Raw genomic sequence first — 27,953 nt, forward strand, 5'->3', positions numbered from 1 at the left:
AGCTTCTATTTTTTTCTGCTAAATCTTGGTCTCCTCGCTTTGTTGGACAGACTTTAATAATTCAGTACTAGTTAAATAACTTGCTCATGTCCAGTTTAAATGACTCAGAAGAAACTAATGGTGCCACAAGCACAACAGCCTTTGTAAGCCTCCATCTTTCTGCAGAATTCTAAGGAAATGGACTTGCTTTGGAAAGAATAAAAAATCCTAGGACCATGAACATTATACAGAGTGTTTTCGCTAATTGCAAAACCTTTGGACCTATGGTGAATCAGTCTCAAGGGAGATGCTACTATTCTTCGCTAAATATAATAAGTACAATATGAGATAGGGGAAATATCTTTTGTCACAGTACAAACAAAACCCAAAGCCTCTCCCCTACAGCCCATTTTTAATGCAGGCAACTCTTTTGATGCCTCCTCTGAGAAGTGAGTTGGAAAAAAGGAGCTGAAACAACTTTGGGGTATTTTTTTTGAGTAAATATAACTGCCATCAGTTTCTTCCACTTGCAATAGTATTCTTTTGCGCTGCCTGATTTTTCATATAGTGAATTCTTTAGCACGGGAATAATCAGTTAAGCAATAGGTGGAAGCAGTCGCAGAGAAACTTGCTTCCTGGGTTGCCTGTCCCAAAGTTTTGAACGATGGTGGAAGTTAACCTGCAATGTCTTTAGCTATATCTGATCCCTGTTAGGAGATGTATGCAGACAATATTGCTGGATTCAATATAATTTAATATATGTATCTGACTGCTTGTTCTTTATTCTTTTGGCTACTACTCTATAATCATTATATTACTAGCAATCTTAGGCTTTCACTGCTTTGATCTCACGCATTTGGGAATTTGGGGGTTATTTTAAGCTGACTAGTCTATTATAAAATCTATTTTAAAATTTAAAAAAATCAACAAATAATGAGTTAAGAGAGATTGATCCTCCTGAGCCATTTGTGTGATACCTCTCCATCTCAGGAATCAGTTTTGGTCCTATTCGGTCAAGTGTGATGTCTCTGAGCCCTTAATACCAGCAGTTCTTTGGAGGTCCTTGGAAGTCTGCCACAACATTTACTCATATAACAGGTGCCGTTGTCTTGCCATCGCACCCATTTGCAGAGAGGGAAAGAAGAGGAGGAGAAAAGGAGGCCAAGAAAAGAAAGGCCCCTGGAAGGCCTGCAACTTAGCAAAGAGAAGTGTTTCTAGGAAGCGCAGTTAGCACTGGGCTCATGTCTTCAGTACTCTGCATCCCAGATGGGAGTGAGATAGCAAATCTGTGCAAACATGATGACGAACGGAAGCAGAGCTTTTACACGCACGCACGCACACGTGCACACGCTGTGTGCACCCAGAATGACGCTCCTGCTGTAACTTCCTCTGGTTTAAAAGTTGAAGGGAATCTTCAGAAAGGCAGATCTTATGCAAGAGGAAATGAATAAAGGGTGTCCAGTCTCCTTCCTTATTTCCTGAAAAAGGAAATAATTATTTCTGAGATACGATCCTGTATGTGGAGAAGGAGGTGAATATGACATTTCCTTGCTGCCCTTATTCCTCTCTGATAGAAGAGCCCAGAACTTACCTACGTGCCCTGTGGAGCACCAGTGCCTCACAACTCAGAAGATGCCTCTCTGATTAGATGGACAGATCTCCAGATGGCTATTTTTTTACAGAAATTAGCATTCTTTAAATCACGGAGAGCCTGGGAGTTTTGAGCAGCTCCCCTCTTCATTTCACCCTGAACCCTAGTGCTGCACTTGCCTTTAAATCTTGACTTTATTGTACATCACACTACAGGGAATAGTAATATATTTTCTGACCCCTATTGTTTTCACTAGAAATAGAGATGGACTTCTGGGCACATGAGGTTTTCTTCGGTAGCTTGGATCATAAATTGGCCATCCTGCCTTGGTGTTAATGCATCCAGAGCTCCTTCTTCTCCTCCCTGTAAGGTGTGATGTGATGTATTCTGCTTACTGGCATAAGTGTCCATAGGCAGAGAAGCATGAATATTGCCCTGTAGAAAGGACTTGGGACATGATCACAAGGGGATGTAGAAGAAGACCTCTCGGTCTCATCATGTTTGGCGTTCATGCCTTCTATTGCCTGTTGTGCTTTAAGTCATTTTGTGAGCATGTCTGACTCCCTTCCGGAGTGCTTGGAAGGAGTTTGTTGTACTCGCAACCTCACTTTTCGGTTTCAGGCTCATGCAGTGGGAATACGCAGAGCCTAGGGTTTACAAATCATCGTTCTGCTACTGCAGTGATCCAGCTGTGCAGAAACCACAGTCTCAGTTAAGCATAAATCAGACCCTTGATACCAAGTTGGTAGGTGCAGCAAAATGAAGGTCCTCCTCTGCTTTACCACAGGGGTAAGAAAGAGCATTGCAAGGAGGGAGCTGCACGCTGCGCCTCTGTTGGAAGGGGGAGAGGGTCGAGAGAGCAGCACTGGACCCAGCGAACCACTGAAATAGGAAAAGAAGGAAGTAAACTATTTCATTTGCCTCCTGTCTGTTAGCTTGGGTAATGTTGCTGTTTCCTCCTTTAACGCTCAGTACTAGCCATCCACATTTCATGTTTTTCCCTCTCTTAGTTCCATTACAGTTCCCTTTCTCTCCATAACAAATACTCCAGTCACTCACATAATGTAATAGGATCCATGAATGCAAACATTGAGGGAACAGTATTTGTCCAGCCTGTGTTACACCAGCAATTTGCTTGATGGATTTCAACTTCTCTGCATTTCCATTTATTCCTGGTTCAGTTCCCAGCTGCAGAGCCTTGATGTGTTTTTTGTTTTAAAACCTTTGTGCAGGCACATCAGGGATGACTAGATACTGCAGAACAGCTGCTTTCATCCAAACTAAGAAACTGCAAAGAGTAGCTTTAAGTAAACTGCAATAGATATTTTTTTTCCTTTAAGCAAACGTCGTTCCCCTGTTTTATCCTAATTTCTACTTATTATAGATAGATTGTTCCTGAGAATCTTCCAAATCGTTTTGTTGTGTCATTAACTGGCAGCTAGTCCCAAAGCAGTATGGCACGGTATTCCCATCCAAGCCTGTTAGCGTGCTTCATAAGCTCTCTGGTGGGTCCCAGCAGCAACTAGATGTGGCAGCAGACACATTTTTTCCCTCCGTTTAAGGAGTGATTGAGAAGATACAGATGCTTTTAGTGGAAAAGGCAAAACTGATTTTACTTCCTTGTCAGACCTCATATGGGTAGATGCAGGCAAGTTTATCTGGAAGAAAGTCGTCGTAAGCATGCTTTCTTCTTTCTTCTGTCTGCTTTTGTTTCTGCTGTTTTTGACTGAACCAAATCTCATGGAGGAAAAGGAAACTTTATAAATTGGACATGCTAGCAAATGTGAGAGAGGTTTTTCACAGTGTATTAATGTACATGTCAATGGTAACTATTTTACCATAGTCTAGAGGCACCGTGTTTACGTTGGCTATTGCCTATATTGGCATTGTCAGCTCTGAGGAAGGAGCAGCACAGATTGCTTTGCAATTCCTGAGGCCAGATGCTTGTTTCTCGGTCATCTCACCGCAGTAAGCAGAACTGCCCTTTCTGGCGTGCCCGGGGGCTCGGCAGCAGCCGGGTCCTCAAGCACCGCTTTCCTGTGAGCAGCGTTTGCATCGCAGCTCTTCCGCTTACCTTTGCGTACGACAGTCATCGCCAGAACAGCAGAGCTGACAGCTAAGCCTCACATTTCAGTAGACAGCAGCAGCAAGAGACGACTTCAAATATGTCAGCAGCAGCTTTTTTTTTTAAAAAAAAATAGTGGCTTAAGAAGCAGGATACGTGCCTTGCTGTGTATGTCATTTCTCGGCTGTTATCTTTTCCCACCCTCCATTTATTTACTGAAGAAGCATATGCCTGGTGCCTGAGCTTCTGTCTGCATTCCAAACAATTAAAAAACAGTTAATCACAGTTCCTAACATCATACTGTCAACAGCTGGCTGCAGTGGGGGACGTGCCTTCATTTTACAACCCCCGCAGTAAGCACGTAACCGCGACAGCCGCTTCTGCAGCCCATAACCAGCGATCACCCTTAACGTTATTCACTCTGACGTCTGGCAAACACCGAAGAAAAAGCTGGGGCTGTGGACTGTGATCCGCATGGTGCTGAAACGGAGCCGTGCCGTTCAGCGGGGAGCTGGGGACCGAAGTCAGGCCTGGGGACTGCAGGCGGGAGCGGGTCTGCTGAGCTGGAGTGCCCCAGGACCCACTGTCCTGGGGGTATTGGGGGCCGTTAGCACAGCTGAGCTGGGCTTTTCACCTTTTTTTTTTCTTTTGTAACTCTAAAGTTTCATGCGCCTCTCTTGGAGTGGAACTGATGAGTGAGTGAGGTCAGTTTGTGCAGGTCTGTGAAAACAACTTTACCGCACGGATTTGAGCAAAAGGATTTGAGCATATGGGTTTGACAAAGACCCAAGGGGTCTTTGTCCTATTTTTTTATATTAATTAATCCCAACAGAAGTCTGTCGTCAAACACTTCCATTATGAACACCTATAATCTACTCGTGGGTATGTAAGTCGTCCTTAAAATGTCACCGTGGGCCATCACGTGGTTATGGAATTTTATCTCATGAGCAGAAGGGAGAAGTTTATGGACTCCAAGGGAAGGTGGTGGGAATGCTTTAATAACGCTTAAAAGAATTGTTTGTTTGTGTTTGAGTGCTTTTTGCACAGGCCACTTGTAATAATGCCTGTGCTTCTGGATGGAGTGTGATTGGGTACAGCTGTACGCTGAGGAAGGCGCTGGAAAGCTGAGAGAAATCAAATCAAATGGCGTTTCTTCACGTTGTTACCTATAGTCGGGCTTATGCGCTGACTAAGAGAAAGCCTGAAGTTTCCAGAAAAAGTCAGGCCCTGGGCAAAGATTTATAAACTTGCAAAGTGAATTGAGGTCAGTTCTCAGTTCACACTAAACGGGCTGGTGTGGAAAGCAGAAATGACTGCCTGGGCTCGGTGCTGCGTCCTGTAAGAGCCCTGCGACGCGGGGGCAGTCTGCACCGTCTGTGCGGTAGGTGCTGCTGTTCCAGGCCGATTATGGAGGCTGGCTGCGGAAAAGGAGAAGCAACGCCAAGCTGTAGTAAATCTGGCTGCACGGGCATGCCTGGAGACTCCCCACGCAGTGATGGTGTGCGGTGCAGAGAGCTGAGGTGCAGGTCCTGGGAAGGGCACCTTGCAGCCCGCGTCTTGCCGCTTTCCCTTCCCCACCGCAGCCATCCTGCGTTGCAGCACCCAGCTGCTTCTGTGGAGCCCTGCGATGGGTGCGAGGGTTTGTTTAAATGCTTCTCCGACTCTCTGCTCACCAAGCTTATCCTTCGTGTTTTCCTCACTTCTTCCTGAAAGTACCAGCTTCTGCACTCAACTGGAAGCTCAGCCTCTCAGATGAAAACACCAAGCATATTCTGCATTTCTATGCTCTGTGGACCTGCCTGGCTCAGCAGCTCCCATCTACCGTCTGCCTTGCTGCAGAGCTGTAGGTTCAATGTTTGGCAGGCAGAAGAGCCTGGGGTGGTTCTTAGGAAGACCCTGACATCACCTTTTTGCAAAAGCACATGGGATTTGTAGGCAGCACAAACTCAAGCTGGGAAATAAAGTTCAGTGCAAATGCAATGAGATGATGGCTCAGGTCCCCAACCAGCAAGGGGCCTAATCCCCAGTCAACAAGTTGGCAGTATTGCAAAAGGGAGCTAAGGAGCCTTTAATTATTCCTGCAGTGGGGTACATGGGATCAGAGAGAGGATACCCAGTACTGCCTGCTCTTAAGTAGAAGATTTTTAGGAAGGATTGTAAAGCTAACCTAAGGAGTAGAAGTGGTCTGTAGCTCTAGCTCAGCACTGTGACTAATCTTCTGCGAACTCAAAGGAATTCCCTTGGAGGGAGAGCTCCATGCATCACCCACAGTCATGGGTTTCCTTGACAGCACTTCATGTTTGTGTATTTTTACTGCTGTAGGAGGGTTCCTCATGGTGATTGCTGCATACTTTAAAGTAGCAGAAGTACCAGTAAAGTATCTTGAGTGTGCTTGGGGTGGAAGGATATTAATTTCAGTAGCTTTGCTTAAATGTACTAAGGAAGTAATTGAGTCAGTAAGTATTTTTAACATAGTTTCAGATATAACCAGGGCATTTTTCATCATGCAGGCATAGTTATGTGCAGTACAAATTTATTAACAGCATACTTTAACACTGGTGAAATAGAGCAGGTGCTCCCACAACCAGAAGGATTCTTCAGTAAATGTTTTTCTGTAACTTTATTCATGAGCTAGTGTTCACATGCTCCAGGGAAGGATAAAATAAATGACAACAGGGTATATAAACAGGGTACATAAACATAGTATTGTACAGAGAGCAAGAGTTTAGGCTTCAGCTTAGGCTTTTGATAACTGTCTTTGGATTTCTGCTTTATCAGAGTTTTTTTTTCTCCCTCTCAATTACTAAGTAGCTATAGTCCCTTCTCTTCTGAAATCCCTGGCTAACACATAAGCCACAAACAACATATGGGAAGGTACATGCTGCTCTCAGTGTTTGTAGGCTTGCTGATGTGGTGCCTAAATAAACAGCTTCATTTTTCCAGTGTTAAACCCCCAAAGCAGCAGCCTTGAAATAAGCTGCATTTCTAAGCTGACACTGCACAGAGTAACACATATAAACTTTGCTTGGAATTCCTAAAAAAAAAAAAATCAGTAAGTGTCTGGCTATAAAGAGCAATTTTCTGAGTAGTGGATTGTAATCTAATGAGCAGAGACAGCATTATTGATAGTGCATCAAGGAACAAAGCGTCTTATGGCTGATTGCATGAAGACTAACATTTGCCTTTGCCAGTTCCTTTTGATACAGAAAGAATACCAGGTACCACCTGAGTGGAAAACAAAGAGGAGCCTTTAGTAAAATACTGGGAAAACACTCATCTAGTGTCTAAAGTCTAGAACAGTAGAGGGAAATCTTTTTCTTACTGAACATCAAATAAATGGGCCACAAAAGAGCTTCATCTTGCAAATTATATAACAATGTTGAATTCAGATTTGCTTCTGGCCCTGCCCTTGCAGTACCTTTGCAGAACATAAACATTTTGTGTAGGTTCTTCACCTCTGAACAAGAGTTCAGCATCCATGAAAATAAAATGGGATAAAATAAAATTATTCCTGCTCCCTGGTTTGTTACCTTTTTTGGTCTAACTCAGTATGCTCAGTTTTAAATAAAAGCGTGGCAGTTGAAGGAATTGTTGTGGGCTCTATAGTGTAGTAGGGAATGAGAGTAGGTTGGTACAATAAGATGATGAGGTCTAATGAAAGCAGGACTTGCATTGTGGCAGTCTGCTTCCTCTTTCTTCTGCAGCTACTGAGGGTCAGATAATCCACAACTAATGGTCTAGAAATAAATCAGCAAACTGGTAAAAGCATCAGCAGCCTTAACTGATACCCTTTACCTTTTAATGGTAAAGTGCTCTAAAAGTCTCAGGCAGCTATTGGTGTCGAAAGGAAAACGACAAAAGTAATTTGCATAATAAATACCACATTAGTGTGCCGCTTGTGAAAGGGCATGGCAAAATGCTAGCTTTCGCAGGGTGCTGCGTGGGCTCGAGGCTGTCTTTACAGAAGCCCAGCTGGTCATGAGAGCATCCTGAGCGCCTCCACATGCGTGTTGGTGTTCCTCCCTCTCGCCTGCCCTGCGTTTCTCCAAAGTGAGCTGCAGTAGAGGCTGGCCATCCAAAACCAAAGAGGTGAGCCCTGAATTCAGAGATAGGCCTTGATCGTGGCTGTATTGCTACTGCTTATGTTGTTTGGAGAACCTCATTCTCCAAAACATACCAACCTGGGTTCTTTCTGAAGTTTAGGGTTGCACACAGTATTACAGTATTTTTAAAAGGAAGTGCCTTTTTTGCTCAGTTCCACCCCCCCCTTTTTTATTTTGCTTTCTGAGGGAATTACAAGCAAAATTTAAGCAAAATACCTTGTATTGGCATTGTACTTTCCCTAAGTACCTTCCAGTTCTGCTAGAACGCTCATCTGCAGTGTATTCACCAAATCATGACAGAAAATCATGTGCCCTTGCTACTGTAGTAGTTGTACTTTAATGGAATACTTTTTCTCCTTGACTTTGCTGTCGTTTTCTGAACCATCTCTGCTCTCTCCATCTGAATAAGAGTAGGCCCTATGGACTGAAAATATATGGTCTCTGCTTACTTTATAATTCATTGGATATAGCCTTTTTATGATACTTTGAAGACATCTGAAAATTAGAAGTACATTAAAGTGAAAGCACATTAGTGTTTAGAGGTTAGGTTGTTAATAGTCTTAATGGAAAGCATTGTAATGTAGTGGGAAGACATGACTAAAGCTATGTTTTGCCAGCTTCTGCTACAGGATGGACATACATAATTAATGCATAAGATGTCAGTGGACATTCAGGAATTATGCAACATTGCTCTGAGGTTTTGAAAGGCTAGGTAAGACTTCTTGTAGTGCGTGGCAAATTATATCCTTCGGCAGACTTCCACATCAGCTACTCATATGGTATTGAACATGAGTGTCTTACTATGCTGGCTCTTTGCTGTGCCTCTCTGCGATCATCAGAGTCATTTAAACAATATTTATATGCATCATTTGATCCTCCACTGCAGTGCAATTGTTTGTGTCCATAGATAATACATTAAGTGACTGGTTTTAAGACTAAGGAAGGTCAGCAATTTGAGTTGCAGGATCAGTCTACTCCATGAGCAAAAAGCAGTGTTGAACCACCCCATGGCACTGAGGTCCCTCTCTCTTTCCTTTGCCCATACAGCAAACCTAAACAAGAGTTTCCATTAGGCACTGAAGCTGTAGAGAGCTAAAGTTGGGGTGAGCTGAGTTCTCGCCGTGCCGCCCTGCTGGAGCTGCTCGGCTCTGTAAGCAGGCACGTGGAGTCCTTGTGCTCTCCGGCCAAGGCAGCTGCCATGAGTTACTGATTGCAAGTCCCCCAGCGATGGGCAGCATGCAAACTGTGCTTTTCCACTGCTTCAGCAAAGGGCACGTTCTTACTAAGTGGTGTCTGTCAAGCTCTGTATGTGAAAAAGCCAGTGTTGTTTTGTATTGCCTGCAAAAGACTGAAGAGGTGAGTTTGGCCTTGAATTGATTTGGCATGGGATAGATTTTAAAATCTGCAATAACTGAAGGAAAGAGGGGTAACTGATACTTGATCCCCCCACCAATATGCTCCTAATTTTAATTGGTAAAGGAAAATTGGTCTGTTAGACCTTCGTCTCCATTTGGGGTCCCACCTGTCCTGTGAGGGCTGCAGTTTGGTGGTAGAGCAAGGGGATAGAGCAGGATCTTTACCTGAAATGCCTTAGGGTGGAGGGCATTGGACTTTGCGCTGCGTATGTATACCAATAACTGAATGAAGTTACAAGAGAATAGATAACTTCTAATTTCTCAATAAACTGATAATGACAGCACAGATACTGTACAAGGTTCTCAGTGCATATCTTGACTGAGCAATGATTTTACCTGAGTTGCCTGTCTTACAGGATCAAATCCTGCTTGAGTAACTCTTGAAGTCTTTTTGAAGTGAATGAAATGCACTGAGGAGGATTTAGCTCCTGGAGGTAAACTTAGAAAACAGTTGCTAGGTGAAAAAATCTGTTTTTGATTAGAAAGTGGCAGTACAAGAACAGCATTTATTAGTAAGTGTTTCTTTGCCCTACTTTCAAACAGTTACATGTATTGCTTTCTTACCTCCCTCAGATCTCTTGAGCTCAGTTGTGTCTTAGTTACTCTAACTCATCTATGATATTGTAAACAGTCGGGAATAACTGTTGTGAAACTGATGGAAATCAGGTGGTATTGAAGAACAAAGCTGTCTAAAAAATGATTTCAGGGATGAAAATACTTAGATTCTTTCTCTATGTTTGTGGATGAGAAGATCTTCCAGTGTTAATCTAAAGTACATAAGTATAATGATGAAAGCAGTTTCTCCCCAAGGTGAATTTGGATATGCTTGTAACTCAGAAACTAGAAAATCTATTTAAGACAGCTATATCAAAGCAACCAAAGTAACACTTGCTCTCTCTCATTTTAGTTTATATCTTGAGCACTTTTTTGTATTTGTGTATCTATAGACTTTTTGTAAAGTGAGAAAATATACCAGAACTGAAGTTTTCTTCTTCTACTTGTGTTTCTGAAATGCTTGCAATGGAATGATTCATTTTTTTTTTCTGGTGTGTTTTTTTCTGACAGTATCAAGCTTTTGGCTGTACAGGAGCTGGTCGATAGAGAAGCGCTGGAAAAGGTATTTAAAAATATATCTAATACAAAAGTAATAATATTTTAAAGCTCTTAAAGCCCCTTGTGTCAGTAGGGCTTCCTAACTTTATGGGAAATCCTATAGCATAAAATGGGACCTCTTTTTAGCTTTATAGTACCTCAAGTCAGGGGGACAATGTTTTTTCTAAGCTGACTGCCTATTCTTGGTGTTTTCTGATTTTGCAGTGGGTTTGGAATAAGCTGTCTCTAGTCTGTCCATATTAGCTTTCCCAAAATCAGTTCACTGCTAGCAGCAAGGAGAAGTAGATGATTTGAAATGACAAAGATGAATGTCTGAAGAGGAAAGAGTGTTTAAAGTGCCCTAGACGCTCAGCTCAGGAGAACAGCAGAAGGTGCCTTGGAAGGAAATGTGGTTTAATTTAGTGATGAAGGGATTGAAGCAGCTAGCTACTCAAAACAGGTCCTAGCAACATCAGCTGAGTATATAGTCTGTGTTAGTCTGAGCTCTCCTCAGGTCTGTATTGTGGAGATACAGGCCTATATTGTATGTGCGTTTTTCAGAGAGCTGAGAGGTACGTGGGGAGAGAAATTTTGGCTTCATGTTATCCCCTTGTCCAAGTGGGGTGCAGATAGTGCTTGACCCAAACCCCTTACTGTAGCCCATCCCTTGCAGCAGTGCCCCAGGGCCTACATTGCATTCACCCGTTGGTCAGGAGCTCCAGCAGGGATGGCCAGCGACTGTCCGCAGGACAGCTGGGATTACAGACAGACTATGCTCAGGGCACAGGCGAGAAGCCATGTCGAGCCCTCAGCCTCCTACATCAATGTACATGTGAGAGCCCTGCTCAGGAAGTACATCTGGTCCAGTGCCTAAGACCGGTTGGCTTAGCCAAGACGACAGCATCTCAGCAGCCTGAGATCCCATCTGTGGAGCTGTGCTAGTAGCAATAAAAGGCTGGAGACAAGGCCCTCGATGAAGCAGCAGGAGGCCAAGCTGTTTCTAATTAAGGCCATTGAAGCAACTACATGCCTTTTGTTTTTAAATTACAAAACCCAGTGTTTCTCCTCAGCCAAGGCTATTTCAAACACAGCAGTACCCTATAGATCATTTCCCTTTGTATGAAGAAACAAGTATCATATTTTTATCATTTTAGGATTTTACTGTCCTGGAGGGTAGGGCTGGACTCCCAATGCCCACACTGGAAATAGTGGATTCCCTTCATGTTCTGCAGAAGCTGCTTTGTCTAGAGGGTCAAAGAGCCACATGCGAAGCAGCATGGGAATATAAAAGGCTCAGTAGGATTCAAAGAGAACAACTGGGTTCAGAGCCCTACTGTGAAAACTTCTGCGTCTGTGGGTTATGTGGCAGGCATTGACTTGGTACTGACCCAAACAGCCCCTCTGTACCTGGCAGTGACCTGGTGAGACTTAGTGAGAAAGGGAGGAAAAGCTCTCCTACCTAGAGCATGTCCTATCGCTCACAAGAAGGTACTGCAATATTCTAGTTACAGCCAGCCCTTCCTTTGCTGCATTTGCTGGGTACTCTAGAAATACTGGAAGAGATGGAGCACCCAGGGTGAGTTTGCCTAGCGGTGTGGAAACGCAAGCATTATCCTTGGTGAAATGAAATCCAGCCCCAGTGGATGCTGCAGCCTTGCGCTGTGTCACCAAGTAGGGACGCATTTCACTGAGGTCTTGGGTAAGACCCAGCTCATTCAAAGGGGTGAGGGGCCTTTGGTGAACTCTGATTCTGGACCTAACGGGTGGATTTTGTTAAAAGGCAGCGACAGAGGACAAGGAAGGTGATACTAGAAATTTTTTTTTGCAAAGAAGATGAGATTGTCAACCGTTCGTTTTGCAAAACAGATTAATATGAACAAATCGTAGTTGTTTGTAGTAATGCCTCTGGTAGAATCTCAGCTTCTGTGACATCTCACAGGCACTGCAAATTTCTCACCTTTTTGTCAGGTCTGTGCCTCCCTTTGGCCCAAGGCCTCCTAAAACAAGGCTTGGCAAGAAACAGTGACCTCAGCCTGGTGGGAATTGCCGTTCGAGCCATTGTTTGTAGCTTTGCAGGAAGCTCTTCAGAAAGGCTCAGCATCAGAAAAATGATCTTTCTAAATTGAGCCGTCTGAATATTTGATATCTGCTTTCATACAATGCCAAGCTTAAAGAATGTAAAAGGCCAGTTTAGCCCTCTGGAAAATAACAGCGCTGAATTATATAAGTTCAAAGAAATTTGCTGCCTTTATTTTTCAAATACAGAGGGGGAAAAACAGTAGGCTTAAAAAGATTCATTGTCGTGTCTGCTTGCAGAATCAGGTTTTGAGAATGTGCTGAGTTTTGTCTTCGTAAATCATTATTTATCTGCTTTATATTATAGGAATACAGAGTATTATTACACAATAAGATTTTAGTATTCATTGCAACATGGATTTTATATTTTTGAAGGGAAGGTTTCCTCTAAGCTAGCTATGGACATAATAACCTAAAGGTATCTTCCTATAATACACTTTCTAGTCTGTCACATTTCCATGCATGAAGTAATATATGACGGTTTTTGAACTTCCAAAGCCTTTTCATTTCTAAAATTCAGTGCTGAACTTTGAAAGTGTTATATTTCTGATACTTACATAAAAACTCAGAATGAATAAAATCACTTTGGTGAACAGCAATGTTTGTCCCCTTGAAAAGACTTATGGGCACAAATCAGTGCTCATGCTGCATACTAGCTCCATTAAATCAAATCACATTGAAGTTAAGCATATATGTAGTAAGTCTTTTCAGAATCAGGGCTTTGAGACGGTAAAGAAAAATGATCTGGCACCGCAGAGCACAATTTACTGTTACCTTTTGGAAATTTTATTATGGACTTGGAAGTGAGCGTGTGAAGCAGCAGCATGTCACAGCCTTCTGCAGCTTGCAGGCTGGGAGCTGCTGCTGCTGGGCTCGTGAGAAGGTGATAGCTGCCTGGGGTATGTCGCAGAAGGCTTTGCACAAAGAGGGGTACTGCTAGCAAGTTCAAAAGCTGTACCTCAGTTATTTACTGGTTACTTGCAGCAACCTGTTATTTACTGATTACTTCCAGCAATCTTTTTTTAATTCCATCTTTATTATCTTGTATAGTTTAGTATCTTTTTATTTTTTTTCTTACCTTGACCATTGAAAATAAATTGATCAAACAATGAGAAGACTTGTGCTGTACAAAGAGTCTCTTTAATTTTCTAAATCCTAATACTCGTTGGGGAAAATTTGGCCAAATGGCCCTATAAGTCCAAGTTCTGCCACAGTTGGCTGCGTTTCTGGGGTAACTGAGACAGAAGACATGACTGACTGGGTTTAATTGTAGACCCTGGCTCTGGACAAGGTTGTCTGACCCTTTGGTGCTGATGGTCATCAGTTATGTTGTTTATCTCTGGGGTGCCTTTGGCACCTGTAAACACTACCAAATGAGGATGGTGGTTGTGGAACTGGCCCCAGCACCCTACTTGCTCTCATTAAGATCAACAGGAAAATAATCATTGAGCTCAGTGGAACAGGACTAGATCACAAAAGAAGTGCAAGCGTTGTCTTTACCTGGACAAAATTCAGAGTTACAGATCGGCTTATTTGTGTTTATTTTGACCTTAATCCATCAAAACATTCCAGCAGGTACTCCATTTGAAGCAGAAGAGAGGTCTCATTGATCGGTTAAAATTAAGCATGTGCTTACTTGCATTTTGTTTTACCCTCAACCTCAAATCTATCTGTCTGCTTCCCCCTGCCTCCATATTCGGCTCAGCCCGGCTGTCGGGCAGGGTGTTGCAGGCGTCTGAGCGGTGCTGCGGTAGTGCCAGTCCTCTGGGTCACCAGGGCTGCTCCCTTCTGCTGGGGCAGCAACAAACACAGGCGGCCGCGAGATGCCAGGCAATAGCCTGCGTTTGTGGTAGCCTCATTCCCACAAGCGTTCAAGACCACTCAGAAACTTTAGAAAGAAGTGTCTCGAGGAATATGGGTTTGTTGGCACCACATCCTACAGAAAGCGCAATGTCCTCCTCTGGAAGCACAGCTCAGGGAGAGACCTCCAGGGCCAGTTTTCCTGCAAGGTGTTTTTGAGTACTTTACTCAATCTAATTTTGTCAAGTCCTTAATTGCAGAGGAGGAAGTCTAGTGTACTTTGCAAGTGTTAATCACATTTATTTGGGGAAGGGGAAAAAGTAATTCCCCTGAGGAACATGCTGTTTTTATAGTTTAAAAATAAATCTGTTTAGATAATTAGAAGATTGAACTGCCTAGCCAGCTGATGTTTCATGTTGGTTTCTGGTTTTGTGTTTAAATCCGTAGTGCTTTTCCAAATGCAACAAGTATGTAAAAATGATTTATCATTTGGTGCTTTGATGCCAGCAGGATGTTTAGGGAGAGCCCTCCTCAGAATACTTTTGTCGGTTTTTGTTACAAACTGAGCATGTTCCCCTCACAAAAAGAATAAACTAGTCAAGAGCAAAGGTAACACTGACAAAAATTTGGGGATATGTTCTCAGCTGGACTGAATTAGTTCAGCTTTGTTTAATTTCAGTGGAGATATTTCAGCTTCTGCTGGTCGAGGCTCTGACATGCGTGTTTAAAATGAAGTTGTGGTGGTGCTTGCTGCCTCTGCATTCATGTTCCAGTTCTCCATTCTTCTGCATGCTTTCTGTGCAGGAGAGGCCTATTTCATGTTTTTGTTTAGGGTGTAGAAAAACCTAGCAGACCTAGTATATGTCCTGCATGTGATTTTAAAAGGTGAGCAGAAGCCTTCATGTTACTTACTCCTGTAAAATCACAATTTAGGGCACATATATGGTCAGGGACAAAACTGAAGCTAGTGACAACATTGCCATTGGCTGTAGGCAGCCTTGGATCAGTCTTTCCATTAAATTAAATTGGGACGTCAATGTTATCCATGACATTAGTGATTATTTTCTGTTTTAGTAATCCTTAAGTAGCTCATTTGACTCTAGCTGTATTGCTGTGGAACTTCTAATTTTGGTAAAATCACAAAACTATGGAACAAATAATATTCTTTGCAGTGTGTCAAATGTTTCCCACCATACCCTTTGAAGTGTTAACTCTGATCTTGAAGTTCATTTCCCCTTGAGTGTTGGGTTATTGAGGAAAGTTAAGTAACTTATACAACAATTATACCACTGAAAGTCAATGTCAGTAAACCATTGACAACTCTTATATAGTAAACCTGCTTTGGGAACAAGCAACAGTAAACCATTATTCTCCTGTTTGTGTATTAATAAGCAAATGTGTCTGCTGTTACTCTGAATGATGATGGACTGAACAATTTACTCTGCAGATACAAGTTTCCTTGTTTCTCATCCGTGAAATCCAAATCATGTAATTCTATCTGCTCAGCAGTCTTTGAAAGTGTGAAATTTATCTGCAAAGTGATGATTGCTTTGCTTGAAATTAGAACTGATCCATGTAGACTGGCATTAGAGATATGCTGGGTGGGCTGAAGCATCACAGGAGTTGGAGTGAGAACTGGCTTTTGTTCAGGAGTGATGTTCTTGAATTTGATAATCTGCAGCTTGAACATCAGGATAAGTGATATAGGTTTCACTATCAAAGTATGTCTATGCCAGTGGTTCTATATTTATACCCTGTGCGCTACATCCAAGGGGTCAGTGAAAAGAAAGTAAGAGCAAATTAGTTCTCAGTAGGCTTACATTCTCTGTATGGGAATCTTCACCTTCTCTTGAAAAGTTTTGAAGGTCACAAATCAAAAGGGATTGAAAATATTTCATCTGGTGTTTGGAAATTGGGGTGCTGTAGCTCTGAAGCACAGGACGTGTACGTTTGGCACCAGGTTGCTGTAGCTACGGAGCTTCTAGCTGGCTTCCTGCAGAATGAGGTGTCCTCTGTCTGCTGGCCAAAGACTGTGTGCTTGTTCTCTGGGCATATCTCCTGGTGTGCACGTAAGAAGTTGGGATGATATGAGAAAAGGCTGATAAGCCTTCTTGTCCAGATAACTTCATTTTTTTCCTCATATGAAGTATTATTTCTCTTTGCTGAAAGAGAACATCTTTGCCCTATTGAATAATTTGGAAAGCTTAACAACTAGCACCCAAAGCAAGCAATTCCTAGAATTGTGGGTTTTCCTTGTGGGTTTGTTTGTTTGTTTGTGTTTTTGCCACCTTCCTCAGTGATAAGAGTAGATACTAATGGTTTCTTTTTCTACTTGTGCTTGCCTGTTGTGACCTGGAATTGTCTCATGTGATGTGGAAATCTGTTTTGTATATTTGCCTGCTCATAGGAAAGACTGGATGTTGAGGTCTGTGTTTGGGTTAGGTTCACTAGCTGCCACCCATTCCTGTGATGCAGAATTTTCATATCATGCTTAAGGAATCAGTGAACCATAATTGCGGTGACACTGAGGAGGTGGCATAATGTAGTAAAAGAAAATTTATGTGCTTGTCAGTGATCAGAAATAGGCTTTGTTTGAAGGGGAATGCCTTTGAGTGTTGAATGTTAGAAGTAGCATTTCCCACTTTTACAGGGAGAGAGCCAAGAGATCAGGACAAAAGAGAGTGTTGATTTCCTTCTAGTTGCATCACTGTAGTAGTGGAATTTCAGCTACTTTCAAAAACAGATTTATAAAACGCTGAGCTGCACACTGCCATAGTGTTCTCCTCTCTGCACAGCACACAGAGAATTTCAACTAGAAATTTGCTTTTGTTTTCTTCATCCAGTGCACTGTTTCCTCCAGATATTATCTGAACATAAAAAGTGTGACGTCAGTTGAGGTTCCAGAATTTCCAGTATGAAATGCATCTGCTAGGGGGTTTTATTTATCTTTTGTCTGCTTTTGAGTAGATTGAGCCAGATCAGTATTTAATCATGATTAAGCCCATTGTAATCACTGTTCTTTCCAAAATCCTTTTCAGAGGAGAGCAGGTTGTTTATTTGTGAAAGGCTATCCCTACGAGTTTTTCGATGTTTAAAAGAGAGGTCCTGTTTTCTATTTGCGTGTGTGAGAATAAGCACATCAGTTCTTCTATGCAGGGACGGAAATATGCTTATGTATGTGTGCTTGCTAGGGCAGTTGGAACTGAACTGTAATATGCCTTGCCACAGAGCAGCTGGTCAGCTGGGGATGTTTATTTGTCCCATCACCTTTTCCTCATAAAAGCATTGAGTGGCCAATCCTGCATTAAATGCTGCCCTTGCAGGTAAACCTTATCCTCATGTATGGGCCAGCAAAGGTCTGGGAGCTACCAGCAGTGCCTCGCTGAGGATGAAGAGGGAAGGACTGGCCACATCCGTCCTCCCGTGCATGGCTTTGGCCCCGCACAGGGTCAGGAGCTGTGTTGCAATGGAGTCCACAACTGCTTTCTGAGCTCTGTGGCTTCTAAGCTTGGGCCGCCTAAAGTCTATCTGTTGCCCTTGCAGCCAAAATACCCTGCACTGTTACTGCTGTTTGCAGTTTTTTGGGGAGTGTGATTTTGCAGCAGTCCCTGAAAGTTAGGGAAGAATTGCTGTTATCCTTGATTTACACAGGAGTGGTGGAGTTGCAAGTAAATCAAATGATTTTGTTAGAGTCACCTAAGACAACTGACTCCTGACAGAGCTGGGAAGTGAACCTAGGTCTCTTGAGTCCCCAGCACTCTTTGGACAAGACAGTCCTTCCCCTTTGATACTAATTCTTTTGACTGCAGCAGGGTGTACCCTTTAGGATCAGAAAAGCAGTTAGTTCAGTACTGAGTCTTTGTGTGAGTACTTTGAAAATCTGGAATCCTCTTGTGAGCCCTGTCCTGCGATCTCGCTTCACTTGAAACTATTCATTAAAGATTATAAAGCAAATGATTGCTGTAAATGAGTTATATATATTGCCAGTTCTCAAAACTCTCCTTCCCGGAAAGAGGTTGGCCGCTGTGAAACTTAAGTGCATTTGCGTGTTCTGTATAGTTACATGAGGAGATAAGTCTCACATTCAGGGAACAGGAAAAGGAGATGCAGAGTTTGCCACTGACTCACTAGGCATTTTTCATCAGTCTCTTCCAGCTATTTTGCTACCTCAGTGTTCTGTTCTCCATTCCTAGAGAGGAGAGCTGCAGTCTAATCTCTCAGCCTAAATTGAGCCGTGGGACAGACTTCTGTATAACTCATCTGCTGTACTAGTTCTTCCTGCCCTGTTCATTCAAAGCCACCATGGAATCAATGACTGACTGCTCAGAGTAGGAGGAGGAAATTATTCCAATAGATGGCCAACTCATCCAAATGAGGTTATTTTAATCTGTTTTTCATCTCGTTCCATATTACTTTCCCTTTTTCTCTCCCATACGATTCCTGTGTTTTTCCCTGTGTCTCTTTTTTCTTTCTCTTTTACAAAATTAGTGTTCTTTCCCTTGTCTTGCTTGTTTATCTGAGTGTAGGTCATGCTTACAGGTGCAAAGTCCTTTTTTAGAAGTCAGCCCTTGGGATCAAGATATCTCAGGGCAAAGGGAAACAACTACATGTTGTGAAGCCATGGTTTTGGTTGAGCGGAGAAGTGATGTCTTCTGTCAGAGTGAGTGACCATGAAGGTACAAGTTTGACTCAGACTTCACCTGGGCGTGACTGAAGTGTGTAAAAGTTGAAGTGTAATTGAAGTGCATTGTATGGGTGTGAACAACGGCTTTGCTTTTCCAGGAGTATCTCATTCAGAAATGACACACTAGGTGGTGTGCAGGGGGAATCACAGTGTCCTGCTGCTGAATTGTCAGCACCATTTCTTACAAACCAGGAGGTTTCTTTGGGGCATCCATCCATTAAATTGACTTAAAAACCCTGCAGGAATACAACTTTTGCCTTCTTTCCTCTCTCCTCCTCTCTCCTTCTCTTGGAGGGGTCTCGATGACTAGATGTTTAAGGAGTCTTATTAGTGGACTTTATGGCTCTGACCAGCTCCATGATGATTTCAGTAGCTCTATTGCTATTTTGTCTTTCCAGGCTTCTTTACTGAAAAGTATTGCCAAGTGGTCAGCAACGCAGGAAGCATAGGCCCACATCTGTTTGTATCTCTGGCTTCTTTAGTCTGGGTTGGACTTTTCTTCTCTTCAGTTGCATTCCCTCTGTCTTTGTCTGATGATCAGTGGACTTTAAATAAACAAGAAGTGGGAAGCAGTGCTATAGCTATCACAGGGAGCTGTGGAGAGCACAGATTGCTCTTAAAATGCCGTTGTTTAGGAGGTGCCCTGTTGTTCTCCTCCCCCAGAGCACAGCTGTGGGTCTTCCAGAAGCCATGGTACTGAGATGGCACTTTGTATTAGGTTGCCTTTCTTCTGTGAGGCATCTAGTCTCATCCTAGGACAGAAGCCAAACTTATCCATTGGTGAAATCATTCTCCACATTTCCAGAGCAAGGAGGAACAGAAATTGTGGGTTACAAATGCAGGCATGTATTTAAGTTTTGTTTGTAGGTGGTAGAAATAATATAAGGAGTTCATAATCTGTACTTTTTCCCCCTGTGCTTCTTCTAGAAGATGGCGGAAGACAGAGCAAAGTTCATAAAACAAGATAAGTTTTAATAGTCAGCAATTTGGGGGAAGGTTGCTTTTGTTGGTTTTGGTTAGATGTTTTTTTTTGATTGACATAGCAGGAAGAGTGGTTTAATGTCAGCCTAAATCATTTTTTTTGGTTGCTGATGTAGATTAAGTAATGTGATTTTTCTCTACGGGGAGCTGGTGTCCATTACATCTGTTAAAGCAGACCTTTGTACAGGGTTAGGAGGTTGTCCCTACACAGATCTGTGGAGGGAGTGCTCATGGGTGAAGGCAGAATACTATCTCTTTTTATTATTATTATTTTTCCTCATGCAGGACTATAAATAACTTTTGTGGAAAAACATATAAAGAAAAAGGTGTATGGAATCAAAAAAAAGTGAGATGAAATGTTTTAATTCTAGCAGACTGAAGAGATCCTCCTGATAATAAGCATCCAAAAAAGAAGTAATGGAATAGGATACAGGACTATTTTAAATAACTTTACAGGAGGTGGCACAGTGTTCTGTAAGGTGGTATAATCAGTGCCTGAGGGAAGAATAAATATTTGAAGGTGGCAATGGTTGTGAGTCATATTCTATACTTTTCTCTTCCTTGTATGTGTGTTCTCATGGAAAAGAATGCCTGCTCTAAACAGAAATATAAATCAGTTTCGGAAAAACAGTAATAATAACAGTAGGAAAGAAATGGATGGAAATAAAATGCCCTGTTAATTGCTAACTACTTTAGATGCAAGGCTCTGTGGTAGAGGTGGCCAGCCTGTGGCCTTGAAATAATGAGGGCTATTCCATTTTCCTTTGTATCACAGCAGTTAGCGTGCTGCTTTTCATTCATTCTCATATTGCACATCAGCACACTCCAGTCCATCTTCACCTTCACATATATTTCAGAAGTGTACAGGTAAAAAAAAAAAAAGTCACTTGTTAACACCTCTAGAAAATTTTCATCATGGAGGTAGAGAAAGATCTAGTTGCCTTATGTGCTTAAGCAGCTCTTCTTTGATTAATAACATTCAAAACAGTATGATTTCCCTCTTCTCTTTCAGTTTTGTTTGTTCTCCTTTTGTCATTAGCACTTTTTTTCATTGTCCTCTTCTCTTTTGAGTCAAGGCAATGTGCAGGTAAGTAGATTCAGATCATGGCAAATCAGTATAGTTCACTGAAGTTTTGTAATTGGTGAACAAGAAACTCACTCTTATCACTTTTGGTCTCATGTTTCATAGGATGTTTTTCCATTTGCCTTCCCAGTGAAGGGCTAGGTTCTGACAAACTGATTTGCCTCAGGGAGTCCTGGTGATTACCAGGTGAGTAAAGTAGTTGTCACTGTGGTATGGCTTTACGCCACGCCACAGAAGTCGATAGGAACTTACCCATTTCATGTAAAAAGGATCGGCTCGGGCTAAAGAAATGTGAGAGGTTCCCAGGCAGTCCCGGACTCCTGGTTGCCTGGTGCCTTATATCTAGCCCAAAACAAACACACAGATTAGCTCTCCAAACATTTGCCGCACAGTCTATGGCCATAGAGAGCAGCAGCTGTAACAGTGCCGAGTGGAGTATGTGTGTTTTGACTACACAGTTCATTTATATCTGTCGTTGCTTGAAGCGATATCCATAGTGATACATAATCTGATGCCTTATTGCTCTAATAATCTCAATAATACCGTCCCTGAGCATACATATATATTCCTAGGGAGGTATTTTGTGTTCTTTCTGATGGCTGAAGTGGCAGAAAAACAAAACTTGTCCTCTTCCTTTGGAAATAATTAAGTGGAAGAAAAAAATGTTGAAATAGCAGCTGAGTATTTACACCAGAAAACACAGTAATAAGTAAATAGTTCAACCGTGTGGTGGCTGTGATTTTAGCTAAGCTAACTAATTGAGCAGACCATTTTATAGCATTGTAGAAAAAGTGTTTGAACACAACCACTTCTCTTGTAAAAGCAGCTGGATAAAAAGATGGCCTCAAAATCATGAGGCCTTCTTCTTTCTTCTTTACATCACATGAGTTCCCTTAGCATGCCATTATTACTGATAATGGTTATACTGCCTATTTATGCAGAATAAAACACTCACTTGAAAAGACTTGAAAAGAATAAATTGCAAGGCTTTGTGATTGTCCTTCACAACCTCCTGAACCCAAATTCCTGTATTATGTTTTAAAAAAGTTCTTAAGGGTAAGAAAAGCAGTATTCAAATAATGTGTCTTTTGTGAAATGCCTGTTCCATGAAGAACTAGGAAAAAGCTCAGCTTGTAATGGAAACATGAGAAATTAAGAACCCATGTGAGTTTGTCATCCTTAGTATGGATTCTTTCTGTTGCACAGTCCAAGTCTTTGGCAATAGAAGATGAATTGAGAAACTTGGATCTTACAAACACACACAAAACACTATAGTCATAAATTTCTAGCTCTCACGGGACAAAAAAATTAAATGTGGGAGACCTAAAGGTTCCAGTAGAAGGCAGCAAATGGTATATTTTTATCTCCTTCTTCAAAAAAAAGAAAAAGTGCTTCAGAGCTATCCTCTTCAGCTTCAAGCAAGTGTTAAATATATGTTAGCACGTGGCATGGAGTAATGCCCCTGAAAGTGGAAATCACAGGTAAGATGGCCTGTATAAATCTCAGGATCCTGTGTAAATGAGAATTCTCGTTTTCACAACTGGACTTAACCTTTTTTTTTTTCTTTTTTTCCCCAAGTCATTATGTTCTTTGAAAACCATCGTAATTCAGGTCTTAAGCAATCATTTTTTGTAGTTGCCCATTCTTAACATAACGTATGTAGATTTTAATTCATTGTAGTGCATACCGCTAGACTGTAGTACTTGCCTTAGAAACAGAAAAATACGTCTTTGACATGCTCAGGACAAGTGTCTGGCCTCTAAAAATATTAACATTATCTGGCATATTTAAAGATTATATCAGCTCATGGTCTCGCAACACCATCTAGATAGAGCCGGTTCTAGTATGCAACTCTTCTATTTTTGGTTGCTCTTAGACGTCACGCTAGACCTGTTCCTTAAAAACAGGAGAAGAGAAGAAGCATTTTAAGCTTTTAATGTTTGTCTTTTCCAAGCACAATATATTACTTACCAAATGAAGCTAAATCAATTCAGGGTACAGTAAACTTTTAGAGAAGACTGTATGATTTTATGTAGCAGCTATAAACCTCTCTTAAAATGAAAGATGGAAGTCAAGAGTGAATACTCATTACAGGGATTCACAGCTGAGAGAAGGGATACAGCGTACTGTAGTAAGTGTAAAAACTTGAAGAAGCAAAATTTTGGTATTTTGCCTTTTGTATCTGTGTAAAGAATGTATAAAAACCTGCTCCCAGATGGCCGCTCTTACCTCTCTCCGTCCCTTTCCTGTAGAAATGTTACCTGCTTCACAAGGTGTTTGCTAGATAGTGGTAGCACTCATGTTCACATACAGTTCTTCATATTCTCAGAAAAGGATCTTGAAAGAACCTTTAGGCTGCAGATACATACTTGAGGAAACTTAAGGGGTTCCCAGATCGGGGACTGAACAACACTAGTAATGATGTTATTTGAAATTTGTATTTCTGTACCCAAATCAAGGACCCAGTGAGCACCAGACTGTGCTCTGCTGTTGTGTGCATACTAACAAACTCACAAATCCTGTCCAGAGATCTTGCAGTGTAAAAGAAACATAATTCACTATGTCTTTATCATCTCTTTTTTCTTTTTTATTTACTCACGTAGGGTGCCTTGTGACCCTCGTCTGCTGGGGAGAGGAGTTCGGTGCTACTCCTAGGCCACTGTCATAAATGGCTTCAGCCTGAAGTAGCCGTCTCCTTCCAGCTTTCTGCTGCACAGAACAATGGAGCTTGCTGAGGACTATACCATTGTCTCATTCTTCATCACAAAGTCAGATTTCATGCTGGACCTGATCCTGTGCCACTTAAGTCTTAACTGTGGGATCGTCAATAGGCAGGGTTACACTCATCTAAAACAAAACTTCTCATACATACTTGTTTGCAAATATTGGTATCCTCTTTCACAGCAAAATGGCAGCATAGATTTCAACTAAGCATTTGTGAAGACAGCTTATCATTAAATAGCAAACTGGCTGAAAAATGGTATATACCCCATTTTGACAGTAGGGAGCTGAGCATCCTGTTGTTCTTTAATAGTGACCTCCTATGCATTAGGATAGTTTATTGCATTGTCTCTTTTAGGCATTTCACTGCTCTGCACCAAAGGTTTCCATGTCTTCCTTTTGATGATCTATAAAAATACATTGTTTATTTAAATAATAACTCTGTTTAGAGTGAAGCTAGAAGAACATACCTGTGAACGATCTGAATTGTTGTCCCAGGACCACTATGATTAAAAGACGAACATAAAACTGTTCTTATGGGCTACAATCTCCCTTTTTAATCAATTGTTCAAAGATAAAAAATGTAATTTCCTCTCAGATATTACAAAGGATTAAGCTGTTAGGGGACTGTGGTTAGTTGTGATTCATCTGGGAGGACAGTGTAGAAACTCATTGACTTTTTCAAAAATAAGTATTCAAGGAAAGCAAATAATTTAGGAGTGAAAACTGCCAGTCCTCCTGCTCCCCAACAGATCCTGTAAAGCCTTAATAAAAAAAAAAAATCTAACTGATTTGATTCAAACAGAATCATATATGGAAACAAATCATTATACACTTCTGATAATTGAGATAATGTTAAGTTTATCAGTGAGCATAATTATTTCCTGCACATTCATGCAAATACAATGGGTGAGTAACAGAGCAGCTGTGGGAGAGACTCATGCTCTTGCTTGGTTCATTTTTAATTCTAGTCCATGGGCTGATTCGAAAAAAAGGACCAAGTTCATAAAGGGGCTTAGATGCCTGGTGTGAGTATGACATGGAAAGTATGTGCTTAGTTTTAAAAACTTACGAACCGGACAGGCATCCTCTAGCTGCTCGCTTACCTTAAGAGTGCCTAAATTAGAGAGTCTTTAATGCTTTGCCTAATGGTCCTCGGGTAACTGGAGTTATGCCTCTGTGCATACCCACAACTACCCCAATCCGTAGCAGGTGGAGTGGTCTTGAACAACTTCATTTCTGGCCTAAAACTGTATGTATCTGGGCTTCAAAAATGAGCCTTCCTCATCCTGTCTCCTCAGAGGAACTCGCTCCAGGAGGGTTCCTTTTTTAAGTATTAAGGACAGAAGTGGACAAGTAGACGAAGGCATCTCCTTGCCAGCGGGAGCTGGGGGTCCAACTCTAGTGAAGGACAGGGTATAAGCGACATCTCTGTAGGCAACTTCTCCCCCGGCTTGCCCCTGCCAGGGTCTTTGTGAAGGGGAGTCCTGGGTGCTGACCGCTGAATTTTGGGGGAGCAAAAATTTGTACCGGCTTGCATTTAATTTTGGTCTGAAGGAGCCCTCACATCTGCCAACGAATACCTGTGTGCGAGTGCACGCATGCATGTTGTGAGGACAAATGAGCTTTGCATTTCCAGAGTGTGCAAATACATAGATGATGATTGTGCATCTGGGTGAAGTTTTACTTGTGAAGAAAGCTCCTGGGCAGGGGCTTAGCTGAATTTTAAGTGCTGAAATACTCTGTCTCGGTTCCAGTACCCATGAAGAGTTTACAGAGCTGTTTGAAAGGTGCAGTAGGTAATGTTTGTGAAGAAAATGGAGGAGGCAAGATTTATTTAGCCAGCGATCTCACTATTTTGTTTTAGATGTAGAAGAAGCAGAACAGCAAGTGGAGAATCTGCAGATATCGCCCCAGGTCTGGATGGCATGATGTAAACAGGATAAACTAATATGGCAAAACTGGTAGATAAACCTTCCAGGAGTCATTCTGTGGCCGTTGCCCTTTCAATATATTTGTGCCTTATCTTTTCTTTCATCATAGAATTTTTCTCCTAAACTTTATAATTTGGCTTCTATATGCTACACAATTTTTTTTATTCTTTCTTCAGCTATAACTTAATTGTACAATTATGTCCAAGAGGGAGAAGTAGAAAGCTTTTCCCGAAACAAATGTTATGATATGTCTGTGATCTGAAATTGATTGCCTGTGGGACTTTGAGCTCCTCTACAAGCACTAATAATTAGCTATCTAGCAGACCTCTATTTGCCTCCCAGGTTTTATTTGCCTTCATGTAATATCTACACTTGAACGACACAAGCAATAAACATTAAGGTATCATTAATGAAGTCTTCCTGGAAGGGGCTAGCACTGGGCATGTATAAAACATTATACCTTAACACAGGGCCGCTCCGCTTCCTCTGTGTTATTGGTATGGTTTCTCTGAGCAGAGTCGCCGTGTGCATCCCCAGCATCAGTGCGTGTTATCTCCCTGGTGTGTGTGCGCGCTCAGAGATATTTTTTGGCTACTTTTACAAACGGGAAATGGATGCACTTAAGGGAAAGGCAAACAAGCAGTGATGGCCTGAGATTACGTTATTGTCAATAGGAAGTGGGATCCAATGTTGAGTCTCTGGTTTGGACTTTAGCCATAATAATGCTTCCTTCTCCCCTGCAGTTATGTTTGGTTATACGAGAATCCAGATGCAACTGAAAGGCATGATGCCTCTTGGTGTCCCTTTGCGTAGTTGCTCCTGCCTGTGGCAATGGGGATGCAAAGAGCTACTAGCCTTCAAAATTGTGCTGAAAATCCTGGCCCAACTGTGCCTTGCACCCATTCGGTACTGGCTTTGCACGGGCATGCATGGCTGCCCCGGGACAACAGGGTTGCAGTCCTGAAGTGCCTGACCTTTTCGTAGCCCTACCTCAATAGCTGGTTCAGTGAAATGCAACAGCCACAAATCTCTCCACCCCCTAGCTCTTCCTCTTCCTCATCACATACATGATCTAACAAAATGCTCTTTTTCCTCAAGAGAATGGATGTCAAATGAGGACACATCATGTGAAAACTGAAGTTGTTAAAAATATTTCTGAACTTGAAACTAACTAGGTCGGGCTCAATTAAAGAGGCACCAGCCCTTGCTGTGTCCCGCATATGGTACATTGGATCAGGATTACAGGTGTTTGCTTCTGCTTTTTTGGTTGGAAATAAAGGTATGCTCCACTCTTGGATGAGTTAAAAAAAAGAAAGGATAATGTGCAGTTAGTCCCAGGAACATGATTTTTACCTTAGATAATCCCCAGTGATGAAACAGAGGAAATATAGAAGATGAGGGTGATAAAGGAACAATGGAAGGAGACAGATCTGGAGAAATATAAATTAAAGGTTGGATGAAAAGAAAGTAGCTCCAGATGGCCTTGTGAAGCCACTGTCAACCTTGTATCCTCTGCCTTGTTTCAGGATGGGAGTTTAATTGTCAGTGGAGTCAGGTTTAGAGAGGGTTGGGGCGGTTCTCTTCAAATGCATCAGCACAGTTCACAAGGTATATCTTAGGTCTCTTTTCTTTATTTTTTCCTGAAGCACAAAGTCCATCACTGGGAGATGTTCTCTAGCATAAAATATCTTTTGCCCCTACCTTGGTGTTTTCCAGCCCCTGACCTGCAAATTCCTGGGATCTATGAACTACTACTAAGAGGTCCCTAGAAAGTAACAGGAAAGTGAGCCCAGTGTCAGAAGACCTGAATATTTTTTTTATGCACAGGTCCAGATTTCCACTTTAAGATTTTTCCAAGACGTGCAAGTTGAAAAAGGTGGAGAATTTTGACCTAATATAGTTAAGCATCTTTTCTTTTTGCTGCTCAAGCTCTCCTTTTAACTATTGGCAGCCCCTGCAGTTTTCACAGCTCATGAACTTCAAGTCTCTCTCACCATGGGGATGTCAAGTCTTTACTAATGTGACATCTCTTAATAGATCTGAAATGATTAGGAATTGATAGAAGTTTCATATGCATCTCCTGTACTCATTAAAGCTGCTCCCTCTAGTGCTCTATTAATAAAGGGACTATTCATATAAGACTTTTTTTTTAAAAAAAAAAAGAATATTTTTCCCTTGCTCTTATCCCTCTTCTTTGGTAAGTGGAACTAAAATTATCTCTGTTTTAATGAAGTAAGTTGCTGTTTACATTTACTTCAGTGCCCTTTTGGCCTGAAAGCATCTGTGGTAATTAAACAAAATGGACAGTTAATTGCTTTGAGTGCCCTTCTATAGTTCACGCAGTGATTACTGCACAGAAGCGTACTGTGCCGTAACAACAGGCTCATACGGGAAGCTCCTTTCGAAGGGTCTTGCTCTCGGTCCCCTC

The 27,953-nt window shown here is 41.9% G+C and overlaps 1 protein-coding gene across 1 annotated transcript in view; it reads left to right on the forward strand.

Annotated features, from left to right (window-relative positions):
• Positions 1-27,953, forward strand: part of EEPD1 (endonuclease/exonuclease/phosphatase family domain containing 1) — a 70,866-nt gene that overhangs the window by 27,298 nt on the left and 15,615 nt on the right. The window contains exon 3 of the mRNA XM_064506552.1: positions 10,219-10,270. Coding sequence (XP_064362622.1) covers positions 10,219-10,270 — 52 coding nt within the window. The remainder of the gene's footprint in view (positions 1-10,218; positions 10,271-27,953) is intronic.

The sequence above is a fragment of the Dromaius novaehollandiae genome, chromosome 2, assembly GCF_036370855.1.
Source record: "Dromaius novaehollandiae isolate bDroNov1 chromosome 2, bDroNov1.hap1, whole genome shotgun sequence".
NCBI lineage: Eukaryota > Metazoa > Chordata > Aves > Casuariiformes > Dromaiidae > Dromaius > Dromaius novaehollandiae.